Raw genomic sequence first — 20,339 nt, 5'->3', positions numbered from 1 at the left:
CCTGATGTGACTGTGGCCCCGCCCCTCACCTGCTCCTGTGACGTCAGCATGAAGTCGAACCTTGTGCAGGGCGGCTCGGACCCTTCATCTCTTCTCACGCTGGTTGGCGCCAAACGTCAAGAAACCGATGGCGGGAAACAGCTGCGCGGACGCGCGGATCCGCTCGTTATTTACAAACAAACAGACAAACGTGCGGGTGAATAAACAAGTAACGAGCGTCGCGTGTGCGTGATTATCACCGCTGAACGGGAAAGTGAAACTAGTGGAAAAAAAAAACAAAAAAACGAGACGCGGGGACGCGGCGTGGGCGGCGCGTGCACGAGCAATGCGCGCTCCCGACGTCTCCGTCTAATTGAAATGGCGCGCTGGGCCGCGGGCAGGTGCTGATGGCGCTTTCCGCAGAGCGCGCGCACGCGCGCACCCACGCGGGCGCGCGCGCGCGCGGGCGCGCGTTTTAATGTCCCGCGGGGAATCCGGCGTTACACTTCCACACATTAGCGGGACGGCAGGCGGCAGGACGCGGGGAGAAGCGGCCGGCGTGTCCGTGCGCGGAGGGACACTTTTTCTCAACAAGTTCCGCTCCACTTTCTGTCCAGCGACGGCGGGAGGTCCACATCTGATCTATATTCATATTTACGCGCGACAGTGAACCGTTACTCGCCCCCCCCCCGAGATTATTGTTCTTATTCTCGGTGTATATACGTGTATTGGGGGCAGGACGGAGAGAAGATCGTGTTCGGAATGAGCTCGGCAGCCGGTAGAGCTGAGCTAACTGCAGCCTAATCCTCCGCCCCAGAGGCGCCCCGGCGGCCCGGAGCTCCGGGGACGGATTACGGGGCTCCTTCTCCTCCTCCGCCGCCGCCGCCGCCGCGGAACGCAGCCGGCTCGCCCAGTCCGCCCGGGAGCCGAGGAGGCACGACGCGGCGACGCCGGGGAAGCGCGGGGCTCCGCTCCATGTCCAAGGTAAGGGAGCGACGCGGAGACCCCGCGGTGGACGGGTGGGCGGGCGGGGGTCCGGAGGAATGCGCCGGTTCCCCCCCAAACTTGGGGCGTCCGTGGGGGGAGACGCCACGCAACCGAGGAGCTGCGACCATGTTCGAGACGGTACGGCTGCGCTCTGGTCGGGTTCCGAGGCTGCTGCTGATGATGATGATGATGATGAGGAAGAGGGTTATTTTTCCCGGTTATTATCGATTTTACGCGCGGATCGGGTCGCGGGTTCCGGGTCCGGACGCCATGTTGTGTAATTTCGGCGCGGCCGGGGGGGAAGTTGGACGCCGACGCTGCGCGGACGCAGGTGGAGACCCGACCCCCCCCCCCCCCCCCCCCGTGACCCCCCGCGACCCCCTCAGCCGGTGGTTGACCGCTCCGCTTACAGACGGACACTTCCGGCCGTTTTTACTCACCTTTCGGGCCCCTCCCACGAGCCGAGGGAGAGAGGGAGAGAGGGAGGAGAAGAAAGAAACTCTTCTCCATTCCCCCTACTTTCATATCAGCAGGCTATTGGTTACTGAGGCCGGCGGCGGTACGAAGAGCCCCCAAACTTGCCCCCGCCCCCCCCCATTTCTCCGCGATCCGACACCCGTCGTCCAGGGCGCGTATTAAACGAACGTTGTTCCTGAAGACTCTTTCGGGGGCCCCGAACGCCGAGCCGCCGCCCGCTTACGCTCCTCGGGCCCGGTAACAGGCTCCTGCAGACACCTGGGGCGCGCGGGGCCCCCCATAACACTACGCGCCGGGAGACCCTAAAAAAGGCAGGAAGAGTGGGGTCGTTCTTTGGTTCGAACCCCTCCGCCTCCGTGAAGTCACCGCGAACGTAGGACAGCCCCCCCCCCCCCCTCGCCGGGAATGTCACGCCTGACGCCGAACGGGACCTTTAATTGGAATGCTGCAGTTTGTTTCTGATCCCCCCCAGAGGCCGACGCCCAGCGTTCCTCCCCCCGCGCCGCTAACGAGCGTCCTCCCATCGTCCCCCCCGGCCACGCCGAACCCCGACATGCAGACGTACTTAATTAGCGGCGCGCCGGAGACCTGGGAGCCGCGCGCGGCAGCCGGCAGAGGTGGGAGCGGTCCGGTCGGAGTCGGGGGCGCGGCGCGTCACTCACCCCTCCCCATGGCTTCCACATTCGCTCTGTTCCAGGAAGGAAGAAGCATGTCCCGCCTGTCCCTGACCCGGTCCCCGGTCTCCCCGCTGGCGGCGCAGGGGATCCCGCTGCCGGCGCAGCTCACCAAGGCCAACGCGCCGGTGCACATCGACGTCGGGGGACACATGTACACCAGCAGCCTGGCCACGCTCACCAAGTACCCCGACTCCAGGTAGGCGCGCCCTCGTCCCAATGTTTCCGATAAACCAACGTCCGGGACCTCGGAAGGAGGGAACCGTATTTGGGGTGTCGTGCCGGTGGGGACCTCCTCCGCAGGTCAGCCGGTTCAGGGTCGGACCAATACGGTATTATTATAACAGGTGTTATATAGGGTTCGAACCCCACTTACTACCATCGTGTCCCTGAGCAGGACACTTAACCCTGAGTGTCTCCAGGGGGGACCGTCCCTGCCACTCTGGATAAGGACGTCTGGTAAACGCCGTAAATGTAACGGCCTGTTTTATTCGTCTTTACACTTTTTTTCTGCTCCGATGCTCGTATCGGCGCGGGGACCGGGGCCTCGCGGTGGGACGCGCACAGACCGGCCCGCCTAATGACAGGATGCCGGCGTCGGCGCCGGGGCTCCTCCTCTTTCCTCCGCAGGAAAACGGATTACGGAGCGGCGGGCCGCGACCCCCCGCCGGAACATTTCTTTTAATAGATTGCCGTCTGAATAATGCAGCGGTGGAGAAGAAAGTTAGTCTAGTAACTAATGTGGGGACATCCGTCTTCGTCCACGCCGCCTGCGCGTGGGGACAGGGGTCATGCAACATTGATGCGCACTCTGCACGCTGATGGCTGCTTAACAGCCCGGCGTGGTCGTCCCGGCGACAGCGGTAATGAACGCGCCCGGCCATCCCTCATCCGCCAAAAGTTCCCAGGTCTGCGGCAAAAGTTGGCTCCTAGAACTTTCTCCAGGACGCAAAACCGGGCAACGTGACCACTGAGCCGGCGTGGAGACGGTATTCCGTGACGGTACTCCAATCGTGCATGAAAACGGACAATTGTGGATGGGATCCTGTGATGATTGACAGGCGGTTAGAACCACGGTTTTACCGCACTGAACTATATCCTGAGCAGTCTGGAATATGAGGGATTTCAGTCGTATCGCCAGTATGCGGTAGTATCGGTGTGGTGTCACCGCCCCAGAGGCCCATTTTGCCGGGTATGGTGGATTCCGGTGGGTATGACGTGAGCGTCGAGCGCGTGCAAATTAGCCCGAGAGGGAGGCCACGCCCCCCTGGCCAGGCCTGTGACGGGCGCCTGGTGCGTGGCGGGCCGCGACGAGCCGACCTACCGGCCCGCCGCCTCCCCTAATACCGACAGGTCGGGAGATCAGAGAACGTCTCTCTCTCTCTCTCTCGCTCTCTCTCGCTCTCTCTCTCTCCCCGATGCAACAGCGTGGTCGGGCGAGCAGCTCTACCTGTCAGACGTGACGGAGACAAAGCGCGGCGAGGGGGGGGGGGGTGCCGTACGACTGCTGCTGAGGGGCTGAAAGTGGTGATTTACAGAAAAGGAGGGAGGGAGCGAGAGAGAGAGAGAGAGAGAGAGAGAGAGCGAGCGAGCGAGGGAGGGGGAAGAAAGAAAAGAAAAACAGGCAGCATTTTAATTGCTTTTTAAAAAAGTGGAGATGAAAAACAGAGGTAGCCCGGGGCGGTATGGTGAAATTCTAGCTGGAAGAATTGCAAGACCATATGAGAAAGGAACACCCCGGGCACAACAGGGAGATGAGTATTGGTTTTTTATAAAGCATTTTGCATCGATTTCCAGAGCAAAAAAAAAGAAGAAGAAGAAGAAGAAGAAGAGGAGGGGTGGGAAAGAGCAAGGAAAGGAGAGATTGATAGAGAGAGATAGGAAGGAGCAGGAAGAGGGGAGGAAGGAAGGAAGGGAGATGTAGGGAGAGGAACAATGAGACAGCGAGTGGACGTGTCGGCGAGAGACGAGTTAAAATAGTTAAATCTACACAGTCCGCGGCGGCGGTTCCGTACAGGGCGGAATGAAAGTTCCCAGGTCCGAGCCCCCGTCACCCCGTTCCATCACTAACCACTCATTACCTCCACATTTAGCCGGAAATTCCAGTTCTGCCGTTTGACCGTAATCAGATTGAATGAAGTATGGCGTCATATCAACTAAAGTCAACAAGTAAAACGCAAACAGGAGCAACTTTTCTTAGTGAATTTACAGCATTTACCAGACGCCCTTATCCAGAGCAACTGACAGTCAGTAGTTACAGGGACAGTCCCCCCCCCTGGAGACACTCGGGGTTAAGTGTCTTGCTCAGGGACACAATGGTAGTAAGTGAGGTTTGAACCTGGGTCTTCTGGTTTATAGGCGAGTGTCTTACCCACTAGGCTTCTCCCACCCAAACTTACAGTCAGTAGTTACAGGGACAGTCCCCCCCCTGGAGACACTCAGGGTTAAGTGTCTTGCTCAGGGACACGATGGTAGTAAGTGGGGTTTGAACCTGGGTCTTCCAGAACACCATAAGGAAAGTCATTTGTTTTTTGTAATTTAATACAAAAAGACCATATCGATGAAGATACTTTTGGGAAGTTTGATCGGAAGTTCTTTTTTGGGAAATATTTCATGTTATAAATACGGTGAAATGAAACGATATCCTCGTCTTTGGTGATCCATCCCGGCGCACCTCCGGTAACGGAGACCCCGGCCACCCCGGCCTGCCGCGCCGAGCGGGACACTTCAAACGGGATTCGGCGGGGGCAGAAATGCGCCCTGAGCTCCCGAGCTTCCGTCCGGGATGCTAATGCGTTTCAGGCCCGGCGCTAATAAAATTGAAAAAGTAAATGGAGGGTAATTGTTTCATGCGAGCGAGAGAAGCCGCCTTCATTCCATTACGCGCGTGTGTTCGTTTTAATTTCCAGAATCAGCCGCCTGTTTAATGGCACCGAGCCCATCGTGTTGGACAGCTTGAAGCAGCACTACTTCATTGACCGGGACGGGGAGATATTCCGCTACATTCTCAGCTTCCTCAGGACCTGCAAACTGCTGCTGCCGGACGACTTCAAGGTAAATGAGGGAACCGCCGCCTTTTTAAAAGGGAAATGTATATATGTATATATAGTTAACATGCAGACCGAGCTGCTGTCCAGGGGTGGAATAGAGTGACTGGCATTTCACCATTTGGGTTTAGTTATGCTGGGAAATAATTTGCCAGGGCGGGAATATGATGGAATATGATCTGGAGCTGTGTGTTTATGTATACAGTTCAGGATTTTTTATTTTTGACATATAAATGTATTCCCAGTCACTCTTAGGACATTGCACCGAATAAATCTTAATGCAACATATAAACAACAAAAAAGTCATTTACAATAATAAAGGCAGAGTGAAATCTCACCCGTATTATGTTACTTCATCAGAACACTGGAATTAAAGCGCCCGATAACCTGCATGTTGGTGTTGGTAGTGGGCGTGGTCACGTTCACTATAATTAAAGTGCCTGATAACCTGCATGTTGGTGTCGGTAGTGGGCGTGGTCAAGATGACTGGAATTAAAGTGCCTGATAACCTGCATGTTGGTGTTGGTAGTGGGCGTGGTCAAGATGACTGGAATTAAAGTGCCTGATAACCTGCATGTTGGTGTCGGTAGTGGGCGTGGTCACGTTAGCTGGAATTAAAGCGCCTGATAACCTGCATGTTGGTGTTGGTAGTGGGCGTGGTCACGTTCACTATAATTAAAGTGCCTGATAACCTGCATGTTGGTGTTGGTAGTGGGCGTGGTCAAGTTGACTGGAATTAAAGCGCCTGATAACCTGCATGTTGGTGTTGGTAGTGGGCGTGGTCACGTTGACTAGAATTAAAGCACCTGATATCCTGCATGTTGGTGTTGGTAGTGGGCGTGGCCACGTTCACTATAATTAAAGCGTCTGATAACCTGCTTGTTGGTGTTGGTAGTGGGCGTGGTCAAGTTGACTGGAATTAAAGTGCCTGATAACCTGCATGATGGTGTTGGTAGTGGGCGTGGCCACGTTGACTGGAATTAAAGCGCCTGATAACCTGCATGTTGGTGTTGGTAGTGGGCGTGGTCACGTTCACTATAATTAAAATGCCTGATAACCTGCATGTTGGTGTTGGTAGTGGGCGTGGCCACGTTGACTGGAATTAAAGCGCCTGATAACCTGCATGTTGGTGTTGGTAGTGGGCGTGGTCACGTTCACTATAATTAAAGTGCCTGATAACCTGCATGTTGGTGTTGGTAGTGGGCGTGGCCACGTTGACTGGAATTAAAGCGCCTGATAACCTACATGTTAATGTTGGTAGTGGGCGTGGTCACGTTTGTGTTCAAGGCGTATTATGAGCGTAGAGACCGGAGGAGTATTAGGGGGGTTTAAATCGTCCACAGTAACAAAGTAGGGTGTGTGAGAGCTGTCAATCATGCCCTTTTAAACTTTGTTTCTAAAAACACCATTAAAGTTGTCAGAAATAACAGATAACTAGCGGCTAGCAGTCACTTCCTGTTTTTATTTATTCTTGTAAAGATTTAAATGGTGAGATGATAGAGAACACACCCCACGCTCTGCATCTTTTATTGCCCTAAGTCTTAATTATGCTGAAATTCACATTATAATAACAGGTACAGTGATGGAGTAGCGTCCCATATCAGATACGTACAAGTCTGCGGATGAGTATTGCGATGTTGTAATTGAATTATATGAATGAGAAAACAGGACAGTTTTAATTACGGTCTCCTGGCGTGTGCGGTGACAGGCGAGTGGCGTAAAAAGTCGTAACGTGTGCCCAGCCCCCAACACCGACCACAGGCAGGGCGTCAGGGGAGGCTTGAACGATGGGGTCCGAGGAGGCACACAACACAGGACACACACACACACACACACACGTTCCAGTTCTGTAAATGGGCCACGGCAGCAGCTCCCGTGGTCCAGATTAAACAGCCATGGCTGCACACACCTGGCTCCTGCTTCCGGAAACCTCCACCCGGGACTCTGCAGAGGAGCGATGCATGCTGGGAAGGCGCTCTCGCCCGTTGCATTCCGGCCCTCGCGGCCCGCCGGCCTTCGCACCTTCCGATTTGCATGGCGGTGGGGGAGAAATGCAAATGGCGTCTGGTGGAATGGAGCGCGTCCTTATCCGCAGACAATCGCGGCCGCGCTCGCCTCAGGACCAGATCTGTTCTGCTGGCAGCCGCGGCGGTGTGGGTTTTGCTAAATCGATGTGAAAGTCGGGGTGGAGGAGGATGCACCGGAGCAGGCTGATTCGTTTGTTCTACGCGCATTGCGAACGCACGCGCGTATGTTGGTCGTTTTGAGAAATGTGTGTCGGGGGACTGAGTTAAGGTCGTTGGACCTTTCCTGATTCCGGGAACCACGTCCTCCACTGTCGAGTGGGTCATTTCCGCATGGATTCCAGGTTTCCGTCGTGTTCTGTGGCACGCATGACACTTGCGACACACAACAGCACCGCACACAGTGAAATTTATCCTCTGTATTTAACCCATCACCCTTGGTGAGCAGTGTGTGGGGACGGCGCTTTGCTCAGTGGCACCTTGGCGGGTCGGGATTCGAACCGGCAACCTTCTGATTACGGGGCCGCTTCCTTAACCGCTAGGCCACCGCTGCCCCCTGGTGAACGGTGAATGTTGCTTTCGGCAACGGCGTAGAACTATCACGCGATGCCCATAGACCAACCTTTCAGTTTGTTTACTGAAATAATTACAATCGGCATTATTAGGGTGGAGCTCGGTATGGGCGTTAGCCACGCCTACTTTTGGAGCCCGCAACACGAAGAAATCGTCATTCAGACGATTTCTTTTGCTTCAATCCACGCCTCTGATCCTGCTGTTCCTCAGCAACGCCTCTCAGCAGCGGCTGGTCATGTGACCTAATAATATGGCCAATAAGAATGCCGGGTTGGGGCCGAGTGAAAATATGGAAGTATGGAGTGCCCAGACACCGATCGATATGAATTGAATCTTTACGTTTTCATAATAACGACCATGCTGTATATCTATATGTGAAGATCCTACGACATCATTCATTAAGGTGTAAATTGGAAGAATGATGGTTTATAGGCATAAAAACAACATTTCACCAACGTTCTAGTAACATTCTAGTAACATGGTGGGGCAGTGGTGGCCTAGCAGTTAAGGAAGCGGCCCCGTAATCACTTGAACTTCTGGAAGATAGTGAAGAAATTGATCAATCGCCCGGCCTGATACCAGCGTGGCCGATACGGAACCGCAAGCCACGCGGCCTGGACAACACGACTGTCATCACGGGGGAATAAAGCGGAATGAAGATCCTGACGGGTCTAGTCGGATGTCCGTCACGGTCGGGCCGCACCGTTATGCCGGCGCTCGGCTCCAGAGCTGCACTTTGATACGGAGAGCGGCCCGGGGCGCCGCAGCGATGGAAACCGACACAGGCGCCGCCGTCGCATGCCGCAATCCGACATGTCGCAACGTTTTTCGGGGCGCCGGCCCGCCCGCCCCGCGCGAGAGGGGGAAGGAAGATGGCCGCTAATGAAGGCAGCGAGCGGGGGCCCCGGCTCCTGCGTGGTGGGCCTCGCGGCCCCCGGAGCTCCTGATGATGCAGTCCAACCGAAACACCCACGCAACTTCCACTCGGGGCTCCGGCTGTAAAGATCTCACGCAACTCGCTAACGTAAAAAAAAAAAAAAAACGGTGCTGTTGGTTGCCGTGGTAGTGGGCGCGAGGACGTGATGCGGTACCTTGCACACATTTCACTTTTTCACTTTATACTTTGACTGCGCTCATTTGCACACCGTCACCCTACCTGTTACCCTACATATTTTATGTTTTATGTGGCCTAGCGGTTAAGGAAGCGGCCCCGCGATCAGAAGGTTGGCGGTTCGAATCCCGATCCGCCAAGGTGCCACTGAGGTGGCACTGAGCAAAGCACCGTCCCCACACACTGCTCCCCGGGCGCCTGTCATGGCTGCCCACTGCTCACTCAGGGTGATGGGTTAAATGCAGAGGACAAATTTCACTGTGTGCACCGTGTGCTGTGCTGCTGTGTTTCACATGTGACAATCACTTCACTTCATAAAAGTGTAATATTTGGTTATGTTTGCAAAATTTGCATATTGGTTTTTCATTGTTTACTTGCAATATTTGCAATATTGAGGTCTATATCAGTCGCTAAAGCATTTCACCGCATATCATGCCGTGTATGACCGTGAACGTGACAAATAAAGTTTGAATTTGAATTAAATGCAAAACAATTAGTATCGTAATTGGCAGCATCTCTGCAGGTGTCACTTACCTTAAAGCTCCAGGTCACATGATGCTGTGAATGTGAACGATGCAACGAGGAGGAACGGCATTTAACAGGAAACCGGGACGCCCGGTGCACCGACAGGTCAGAGGTCAAAATCCTCCGAATGTCCTGGCTACTCACGGGTTAATCTGCAACAAACGGGCGGTATATATCTTTTATTGTCATGCATTCCCCGCAGCGCTTCGTGGTATTTTTCGTGGTACGTTGGTGCCATCTGGTCTTGTGGGAAATTAAGAGGCGGGAGCGAGGGGCGCACGGCCCGCGGCGAGCTCCGCCCGGGGGGGAACCAGCCAATCTGCCGTCGCGTGGAGGAATGCGGCGTCCCAGGTTCTAATCTGCTCTTCACGCGCAGGACTTCCACCTGCTGTACGAGGAGGCGCGGTACTACCAGCTGACGCCCATGGTGAAGGAGCTGGAGCGCTGGAAGCAGGAGCGGGAGTGCCGGCGGCTGGCGCGGCCCTGCGACTGCCTGGTGGTGCGCGTGACCCCCGACCTCGGCGAGAGGATCGCCCTGAGCGGCGAGAAGGTGCTGATCGAGGAGATCTTCCCCGAGACCGGCGACGTCATGTGCAACTCGGTCAACGCCGGCTGGAACCAGGACCCCACGCACGTCATCCGCTTCCCGCTCAACGGCTACTGCCGACTCAACTCGGTGCAGGTGGGCCCATTACTACTGACCATTCAGGGGTGTCCTCCAGGACCCCGGTTGGTGACCCCTGCCTCAATTCATTCTGTATTGTTTAACATAATATGTTTAACATGTTTTATATACCGGGGTTGCGGTGCCCTTTGACCCCGGATTCTTGTGTGGAGCCCCGCGGTAAATGGCGTGGTAAACGTGCGGCTGGAGCCAGGCGAGCCAGACGGGACGTCAGGACGTACATGTGCCGTTTTTTTGGGGGGTTTTTTTCGAGACTGTAACCGTAGTAACCACCGTCTGCCCCCCCCCCCCAGCTCACATTTATTCCAAGGTGCGTGTGCGCGCTCGGGAGGTTTCTAGAACGCCGCGTCCTCACACCCTCCGTCACACACACACTGCGCCCCGACACCTCCGCCGCCCCGGCGCCGACGCGAGAGACCACCTCCGGGGGTGTCAGGAGCGGGACGGAGCGCGTCTCGGCCGCGGCCATGTCTTTTTTTTTTTTTTTTTTGCCAGAAATGAAAGGAAGGAGCGGTGGGGGGGGGATGATATGCATAATTTACGCGTTGCTCCTTTTTAAGACGCAGCTCCAATATAACACGGCCCGCAGCGGTTGAAACACACGTATTGCATTTTTTAATACCGTACTTACAATTTCTCAAACAGCCTAAACCGGTTTATACTTCTTTTATAGATTTTTAAATGGCTTGCAATATAATTAATTGGCCGCATCAACTAGCACAACACTTTCCCACTCTGTTTACCGCCAAAACCCGGGCTGTTTCCCCGAAGCTTCCGGAATGGCACCGAGGCGAAGGCGAGTCCCCCCTCGTCCTCTCCGACCGGCCCTTTAAGCGGCGGGCCGTCCGGAGCCCCTCCCAGGAGATCTGGGACGCGTGTGCGTCTGTGTGTGAGTTAATACATGTTACTACACGTTACTACACTCTCTCCAAACTGGAACGACGAGTGTAGAAGTGAAGAGTTGGCAGGCAAGTGGACCTGAGGACTTCCCCTAAATAGAGTATCGTGTACGGTTACGGTATTTCTACGAATGAAAATGTGGCGCGAGGTTCTGGTTGTGTTTATCACCTGTCCTGTGAAGGAGCGCCAAGGAGAACACACACACACACACACACACACACACACACACATTCCCACAGCTGGAGCCACTGCGGTCGCTCCATGCATCACGGTGATGGAGCGCCGCGATCCGTCCGGATCGTCACCACGACACGGGCAGGTCCCGGCTGTCACTCACACACACTCACACACACACACACACACACTCTCTCTCACTCGATCAATTCTGGGTCAGGAGCCACCGGTGTTACAGCAGCGCCGCTCTCCAGCCGGACAACTGGGTCACGGCGACGTCATCGGAGGCCAGACGGGCCGCGTCTGCGGCTCCCTCGGTGGGGTGAAACTATGCCGGGCGGCGGCCCGGCGCGGCACAGCGGCGACTGTCCCCTCAACTCCTTCAGGAGAGCCGCTAATCGCGGTTTTAGGCGTAAAAAAACGCCCGTAATGTTGCTCCGGAGGTTTATATTTAAAAAAATGGCTGCCGCGTCGACGCCGGGAGAGCAGGGGACCCCACTATCGTACCCCATGGCGAGGACCCGGCGGAGATCGGGGCGTCAAAAATCACCTTCTCCACCGCGGTCCGGCCTCGGCAGCAGTTGTCCTTCGTAGTCGTTAACGTGCCGCGCCGATCGAAGTCGGCCGCGTAAGATCATCTCCGTAACCGCCTGTCGCTTGATGCTCGGCCGGGTCTGGTAATTTGTACCCCGATTAAACCCACAAATGAGAGTCCCGTCACCCCCACTCTGAGCACGCAGTCCCCTTCGCACCCGGTCCCACCGACGGGGGTCCCCCGGTGAGGGCCCGGCAGCCCGGGGCCGGGCCTTTCATTTTTAAGTAAACACGCGGCCGCTCGTCTGGTCGGGATTTTGAAAAAACCTTCAAATAAAAACCCCACAACACACACCGGCGGCAGGAGAAGTTATCTGTTCTCCAAACGTCTCCCTCCGGCGCCGCTCCGGCTCGTCCTCATTCCCCGCACGTCCCCGCGCCGAGACGTAGAGACCCTGACCGACGGTCGTCGCGGTTGCCGCGGTGAGCGTTATAATAACCCGCTTGACCGTCTCTGCCTCCCCGCAGGTTCTGGAGCGGCTGTTCCAGAAGGGCTTCAGCGTGGCGGCGTCGTGCGGCGGCGGCGTGGACTCGTCCCAGTTCAGCGAGTACGTCCTGTGCCGCGAGGACCGGCGGAGTCAGTCCATCAACACCCCCATCAGAATAAAGCAGGAACCCCTGGACTAGAGCACGCTGGGAAACAGGACGGGCGCCCCACTCCCCCAGTCCCCCCCGGTCCCCCGGACCCTTCGCCCAGCCAGGAACCCGAGAGCGGGGAATGTAGTCTCGCCAACGACGACGAAATCACGACCTGTCACTCCAACAAGAAGATCCCAAAGAACGTAGGCGTGATGAAGAACCACGGCCGGAACGCTCCGGAACCCCTTTTTTTCCGCCTCCTCGTGGCCGCGGCGCGGGGTGCGTTGTCCAGTCCTGTTGGGGTTTTTTTGGGAACGGGGGACTCCCAGCGTCCCTCAGCGGGGCGGACGCGCGGCGCCGCGGCCAGGCGTACAGCGTCCCTCTTTCTTTTTTCCTTCTTTCCTCGCCGTTTTATTGTCCTTTATACGAAACGTCTTATCACGCCATGATGTATACGGTTGTTGATGCTCGCAGTCTGTACTTTGTGTTGTTTCCTCCCGTCTCTTCTCGCTATTATTTCGTATATGAAGGATGTACGGGAGTCGTATTCAGAAGTCATTACGTCCGGAAGCTTCCGAGCGAGCTTCCTGGCAATGAAAAAAAAAAAAAAAAAAAAAAAAACGATTACGTCTGGAGGCTACGTGGCGAAAGCCGTCTGGCCGATAATGCGTTCTGAGCTGGAGAGGGCCCTTTGTTTAAAAGGAGCCGCACAGGATTCTGGGTATTTTGAAGTCTTTCATAGTAAAACGATGTAAGAAGAATTAGTCGCTGTTGTCATGATTAGCCTTAAAACATATCGGTAAAAAGTCCCATCTCGCCGGCGGAGCGCTTTTGCGCGTGATGAAATTGTACATACGGCTCTTTAATGTATTGGCAGGCGATGGCGATGGTCGGAATGTGAGGAGAAATATCTTTAAAAGATTGTGTTGAAATGTGACTATTTATGATCCTCTGTACCTAGTTTTGCACTTACGCCGGCACACGACGTTCCGGTGACGTGGCCACGTTGGCTTGATCCAACATCAACCGCGCCGGGCCGCACCGCCCCCCCCCCCGGGGGCCGCGGAGTTCACTTGAAGAGTCTCGCGATCGACGTGGAGAACACGCCGCACCTGTCCGCTCGCGCTGCGCGTTGATCTTCTTCTTCCGTCTTCGGCCGTTTCAAAGACGCGGTTGGTGCAATAGTTGGCCAAGTGCGGTGAAGAACCGGATCAAAGACCCGGACTAGAAAGGGCCGCGTTCTGCATTCTTACAGATGCTGTTTCTTCCAGTCCAACAGACTCGATCGAATGGGGGCCATTCTGATCTTGCGGGGTCGTTACTCGCAATTCTGCAGAACGGCTCTGCCACGGACGCCCCGTCAAGGCTCAGAAGGTCTTCATTATCTTGGCCGGTAGTTGGGGCCGACGCCGACTCTCCCTAATCTGCTCCCCGCCCCTGTCCGCCGATTAAACCAACACAAAGAGCCCCCAAATCCTGCTAAGACCTCCCAGGGGGGGCGGTCCCCTAATCAGCACCCCGCCTTTGTTCCGCGCCGAATCTGGACGGGCCCCTCACATCACGTCCCCACAAAGGGAATGGCCAACCAGCCCTTTTCATGTGCTGACGGGTGTGTGTGGAGGGGGGGGGGGTCTTCAGAGCCGACCCCAGAGGCTCCAGTGCCGGTGGAGCCGCAGTCGGGGCCCCCTGCTGAGTCACCCTCACACACACACACACACACTGTCCTGCTGGTCCCCCAGAGCAGTGACGTTTGACATGGTGGGCCGCCAGTTCAGAAACCCATAATGCACCTGGTGTTGCCGGGGTCGGTGTTGAGTCCAGTGGCTGGTATGATGTACAGTTGTTTGTATATTACAACCTATCGGGACCGTGGGTTTCCACTGAGCCCTGGAGCGTAGAAAAAGAAAAAAGAAAAAAAAAAAGAAAAAGAGAAATAAGAAAAATTATTACGAAGTCCTAATAAAAAAAATGTAAAAAAAAGGAAATTTCAAATTTGCAAGCAATATTTTGTGTACATAAAAAGGACAAAAAAAAAAAAATTCCAAAAGGTGCAAATGTTAATTATTTAATATGTTTTAATAACTAGACTGTGGTATTAAAAGGGCATGTGTTTATTTGCAGTGTCTTCTTCTTCACCTCTCGATTTTACCTACATATTTGCGATAATAAACGGATGTACTGTTTATCGGACCCCGGCTCTGCTCTTTTATTCTGGAAGAAGGAACGTCGGCGCTTAATTAGCACCAGAGTCCTTGGGGGGGGGGGGGTTCCGAGTCGGTGTAGCTGCTCAACTCCCGACCGCTCCGCCCGAGAAGCAACATTAATCAGTCTCGTTGCACGTCACCACCAATATCGCTGCTGCTGCTGCTGCAGATTAATTATTTTACATCCAGGGATTAATTGTAATTAAGAATTCCCTTAAACAACCGGGTTCGAAGCCACGCGTTGAAGCGCGTTGTTCGTGGCTAAAACGAAAAAGGTTGCTTTTTACGATTTTTCTTCATTGTTGTTCTTCATCCTGGTGTGCTGTTGTACCGTAAAACAACTTAAGAACTTTTTAAAAACTATACATTTCAAAGCTACTTGAAATAAAATGGACAAAGGGCAAAAATGATTGTTCTTTTTCTTTCATGTGGAGCTTTCTGAAATGACGTTTATGAGCAGTGTTTCGTTGTGAACAGGAGCTTAATGCATTGAACAATTATGGTAGTAGCCTAGTGGGTAACACACTCGCCTATGAACCAGAAGACTAGAGTGACAGGTTCAAACCCCACTTACTACCATTGTGTCCCTGAGCAGGACACTTAACCCTGAGTGTCTCCAGGGGGGGACTGTCCCTGTAAATACTGATTGTAAGTCGCTCTGGATAAGGGCGTCTGATAAATGCTGTAAATGTAAATTATGAGTTTGGTAGCTACATACTAAAGCTAACTTTTAATGGGTCAGTGGATGAACGCTAAAAAGTTATTGTTCATTTGTTTTCGAATCTTCGTCATACGGAGAAAAGAGAAAACTCAACCACATATTTTGTTCGTAGTTTAGTAAACAGCTGATTTATTCCTTTACAAAATAGGTACAAATACAGAAGTATGTTTTTTTTTTTTTATCACACAAACCAGAAATCTTCAATATATGTACAGAGTTTTACCAAAATAACGTAGTTCTAATAAACACATGGTTTTGTAAACAATATTTACAAATTATCCATACATTAAAACATTAAATTTCCAACTGTGTACATCAGTAATACCGTCCTAATAATATTTTGGCTAAAAAGCTGAAGTAGAAAGGTCGTCCTGCTGACTTATCAGAAACAATAAAAATAATTATTAAAATTGTTTTTTTAAACTGGACAAATAGGTCTATTTGTGCTTGTTTTAAAATTACTTTACTATGGAATTTTGAGATAAAATTGCTTTGCCTGAAATATGGCGAAAATAAAAGATCGAAATGGAAGGAGGGGGGGCAAAAAAAAGAAAGAAAAAAGAAATAAATAGTTAAAAAATAAAAAATTCCCTTTAACAATACTGCTGGATGCTAAAAACGAACACGGGATTTGAAACTAAGCTATACATTAGTAACACAGCGTTCTGTTTAACCGTTATAGTCATAAAAACAGTATAGTGCTGTTAAAATAAAATAATAAAAAAACCTTCAATACACATGAATGTAATCAGTTATTATCTTTTTTTTTTTTTTCCATCATTGAACATACAAATTACAAAGCAACACGTTTCGGACAAAGCAGGTGCATAGAAGCCAGGGACTCCACTTTAAATAGCAAAACCAAACCAAAAGGCCATGAAAAGTAGGGTTGGTCAAGATATCACTGAGGAGGACACTGAAGCCAGAGAGCACGGTCTCTGATGACATCATTTCGTAGCCGGGGTGACCCTGGGTCAAAAACCGGGTCCAGTGATCTGAAGTGAGGCTGAGGGCCACCCCGGCGGTCCGGTGGGTCAGGGAGGAAAGCATCCACACACTAGCGAGGTTCCCTTTAAGCCAAGTAAGTTATGAGATGAAGCACAAGAGATTCTGCAGGAGAGGAGGTTAGTGTTACTGGCCACGGCTACAGATCTGAGATCAGTCATTTGCTTACAATGTTGAGGAGCCTGATCCAGGACCAGCCAGCATTCAGACAAGTAAACTATCGAAATGGTACGCATGGCCACGAAATAAGGTCAGAAGTCGGGTAACTTGAGGAGGGGCCATCTGTAACCATGATAAATCTGCAGAGAGGTTATTGAGGTACAACATTTCAAACACGCGTAGCGAAAATAGTCATGTGGGAAATAATGTACAGGCCAAAGGGTAAAAAATAAATGTCTTTAAAAAAAATAAAATAAAGTATTTACATTATAATGGATTCAGACTGTATTTCAATTCATTCCGGTCTTGTGGACTTTGGGTTCGTTACTGATTGTAATGCACCGGAGTTCTGTGAATAACTGTTCAGCATGTCTGCGGCGTCAGAATTATGATGTGTAAAAAAATAAAAATAAAAACAGTACATGAGGTTCACCATCGATTTAAGATGGCTGGTCATAACTAGAGTCGCTACAGTTTTTTTTTTTTTTTTTTTTAAATATATATATATATATAATATATATATTTACAGAAAACATCTTTTAAAATGAGATCTGGCTCTATGGCCAACACACACACACACACACACACACAGTCTTCACAATCGAACCTTGACTCAAACCCAGAGTTTGCATGGCCTTATCATCAACATCTTAAATACACTTTTTTTTTTTTTTTCCATTTCATAATGGAGGAAAAACAGTGGTAACATACAGCATCTTTTTTTTTTTTTTTTTTTTTTTTTTTTTTTAAAAAGGTTTTTCTATTTAAAAGCTACGATAACGTCACGACAGACACTGAGCTGAGACACTAGACCCGGTTTGAAGGCACGTTTGCAGGGGGGCTGGAAAGCGCTGAGGGCCGGTGCTCCGCGCGTGTAAGGGGCGTGTGCTACTTGAGCAGGGCGCGGTACAGTAAGAGCGAGCGGGCCGTTTCGCGCTCCTGCTCCATGTAGAAGATGAAGTCCCTGAGGTTGACGCGGGTGATCCGTTGCCGGGCGTACTGCCGCGACGACGAGGCCGCTGTGGACAAGGCGGCCGGCGAGTCCGCCGAGCTCCCCGATACCTGAGGAGAAGAGCAGGAGAAACGGTCAGGAGCGCCATCAAACATCCAATCTCACCAATCTTACCGGAGGCATGAAACAAACCAATCAGATGTGAACGTTCTTGGGGGCGGGGCCAGGAATATTTAGGCACATCACTTGATTCGATTACGCCTGATTATGCCTTTGACTACTTGGAACTTTTAATGTAAAGTATTCGTAACGGCCCATAACGAATTTACTTTGAAAGGGACGTAGAAATTCGCCTGGAAGTGCACACACCAAAATGGCAAAGGACCATTGGGACAACATGGTAGTAGTCTAGTGGGTAACACACTCGCCTGTGAACCAGAAGACCCAGGTTCAAACCCCACTTACTACCATCGTGTCCCTGAGCAGGACACTTAACCCCGAGTGTCTTCAGGGGGGGACTGTCCCCGTAACTACTGACTGTAAGTCGCTCTGGATAAGGACATCGGATAATTACTGTAGTAAATTAATACAAAGTTCAGCAGGTTCCACATAAACTGACAACAAAAAAAGTGAGTCCACGTCTTCACACTACGAAGACGGATCCTCCTGTTCGTGGTTCTCCTTCACCCCCATCTTAGAGCACCGAACATGTTCAGTCAGCATTAGAACAACCAGAACTGGCCCCACAATCAACTAAAAAAGGAGTCCTCGTCCACACGAGTCCCTCAGGACCTCCTCGATGTCCTCGAGTTGACTGGCGTCCTCCCCTCCTCCTCGGCGCGCCCACGGATCGAAGCTGCGCCGCCAACCGAGGACAGAGGGACGGGCGCGTTGACGTCGGCGTTTTGCCGGACTCTCCGCCACGAGACTGGCGTGGGTCGTTTGCGTTGAGACGCGCGCAGGAAGGGGCGGGACACCCGCGCGCAATTACGCTGATTGCGCTCTGTAAACAGGCGGCGCAGACGCAGGGCCGTAATTGCCACCATGTGGCGCGAGCGGGGGCCCGCGCGGTACCGGCTTCGCCGCCATGTTTACCGCCTGTCACCGCCTGCGACGGGCACGGCGGCTGATTGGCGCGGCGTGTGGTACATCTGGGCCCCGGCCACTGTCACCCGGGGCGGGGAGCGTCGCGGGCCCCATGCCTCATCACGCCCAATGAGAGCTGACCCCCGGGTGAAAGACGGGCCTGCCCGCCGCCCCGCCAATTACTGCCAATCACGCGCCGCCACTCGCGCCCACAGCCAATCGAACGCGCAGGTTCACCTGGACGGTGGCGGAGGCCGGCCGTTGGCGTGCGTGTGTGAGAGAGGGGGGGGGGGGGGGGGAGATGGTGGGCTGAATACGCAGATTGGCCCAGTGCCTTGGGGCCCCCGTGGATTGTGGGTAAGTGATCCAAATACGTGGGGAAAGGTCAGCGCTCTGCCAGGGATTCCGCTTAATTCGCTCTGGCTGCGTGCAGTTTAATGGGCTCCTCGTCCTCCGCCAATCGTCCAAACACTCGCCTGTTGTGGTCGGCGTCCATGGAGACGCCCAGAGAGAGAGGACGGAAAGCAAAACAGCGAAAAACTTCCGAAGCGGCGAGATGCGCGGACGGGACGCCATTTTTCTCCGACATCAGCAACGACGGGCCAATTACCTCTGAACTAAAATGGAGGGCAGAGCAGCAGGCTCTGTAAGGTCAGAGCAGGAACGAGACGAGCATGCAAGCACACAGAGAAGAAGAGAGAGAATAAAAAATAAAGTAAAAAAAAACAAGCTCTGAAATTGTCTTTGTTGGGGAAGATCCATGAGGCACAAAACAGCATCTGTCATTTTATCTGTGACGGACGCTCGGAGGCATGATGTCATATGACATATCCATCCCACAACACACACACACACACCCTGTTACCTCAATACATCTCTACAGACGTTTCAGACAATTCCAGAGACGGCCCAAACATGGGACGTCTCTGGACACAATATATAGTCACACAAGCCAACGGAGAAGATAAAATACATTTACGACGTTTTATCTGACTTACAGTCAGTAGTTACAGGGACAGTCCCCCTGGAGACACTCAGGGTTAAGTGTCCTGCTCAGGGACACCATGGTAGTAAGTGGGGTTTGAACCTGGGACTTTGTGGTCTTACCCACTCGGCTCTTACCAGATAGATATATACCTTCCTATATCAACACAGTCTTTATTAAGTATAAATCTGAATATTATTCATTTTTACATTTTTTCCCCTTTTCACACTGCATCTACCATATTTGTTTGCTATTTATTGTATATTTTATGAACGCCTTATTTTTTGCCATTTTATTCTACTTTTGCACTAGTACTGAAAGTGAAGTGATTGTCATTGTGAAACACTGTGACACACGGTGCACACAGTGAAACGTGTCCTCTGTATTTAACCGTCACCCTTGGTGAGCAGCGGGCGGCCATGACAGGCGCCCGGGGAGCAGCGTGTGGGGACGGTGCCTTCATCACGGGGACCTCGGAGTTGCGCCTCTAAAACTAGCGTTTAACTAGCGTAGAAATCTATAAAAACCGCATTACCAGCAACCAAGCGACAGGTGTTACTTTTACCGGTGATCCAAAAAATATAAACGTGATTATTGTAGGTCTGGTTTTCGTGAGTTATGGGACAACCATCGATTATGATTAAGACTACTTGGTGAAACAAAGTATTTGTAGTATTTGTAATGACCCATAATGAATTTACTTACTTTGTTAATGAGACAAGTGCACGGGTAACAGTGCAAGTAAAATCAATTAGCGTTCTACTTAAACTAGTGTTCCGTAATCACCACGATCATGGCGGCTTTTCATGGCCATGTTGCCGTTTCGGCTCATGCCGCTGGGACCTGAAGGCTTTCTGCACGACAGAATACGATGGTATCGATTACGCGTCCGGCTGCG

General features: G+C 52.4%; 2 protein-coding genes across 7 annotated transcripts in view; one reads left to right on the top strand and one right to left on the bottom strand.

Annotated features, from left to right (window-relative positions):
- Positions 1-365: 365 nt before the first annotated feature.
- kctd15b (potassium channel tetramerization domain containing 15b) lies at positions 366-14,265 on the top strand. 2 transcript variants are annotated; one of them, XM_028957176.1, is made up of 5 exons: positions 366-963; positions 2,141-2,316; positions 5,027-5,171; positions 9,774-10,079; positions 12,219-14,265. In XM_028957176.1, exons 1-5 carry the CDS (start codon positions 955-957, stop codon positions 12,375-12,377), a joined length of 795 nt encoding a protein of 264 aa, XP_028813009.1. In that variant the 5' UTR covers positions 366-954; the 3' UTR covers positions 12,378-14,265. The 2 variants fall into 2 exon arrangements, with proteins under 2 accessions (XP_028813009.1, XP_028813008.1); XM_028957175.1 differs by lacking the exon at positions 366-963 and adding an exon at positions 1,024-1,104.
- Positions 14,266-16,913: 2,648 nt separating this feature from the next.
- The window catches only part of LOC114766392 (transcription initiation factor TFIID subunit 4), a 60,383-nt gene continuing 56,957 nt past the window's right edge, over positions 16,914-20,339 (bottom strand). For all 5 annotated transcript variants that reach the window (XM_028957145.1, XM_028957146.1, XM_028957147.1 and 2 more), the window contains one exon: positions 16,914-17,480. In XM_028957145.1, the coding sequence (XP_028812978.1) occupies positions 17,307-17,480 (174 nt within the window). In that variant the 3' untranslated portion in view covers positions 16,914-17,306. The remainder of the gene's footprint in view (positions 17,481-20,339) is intronic.

Source organism: Denticeps clupeoides, chromosome 16 (genome assembly GCF_900700375.1).
Source record: "Denticeps clupeoides chromosome 16, fDenClu1.1, whole genome shotgun sequence".
Taxonomy (NCBI): Eukaryota; Metazoa; Chordata; class Actinopteri; order Clupeiformes; family Denticipitidae; genus Denticeps; species Denticeps clupeoides.
The sequence above is the reverse complement of the archived record's forward strand: the minus strand, read 5'-3'. Positions and strand labels throughout refer to the sequence as shown.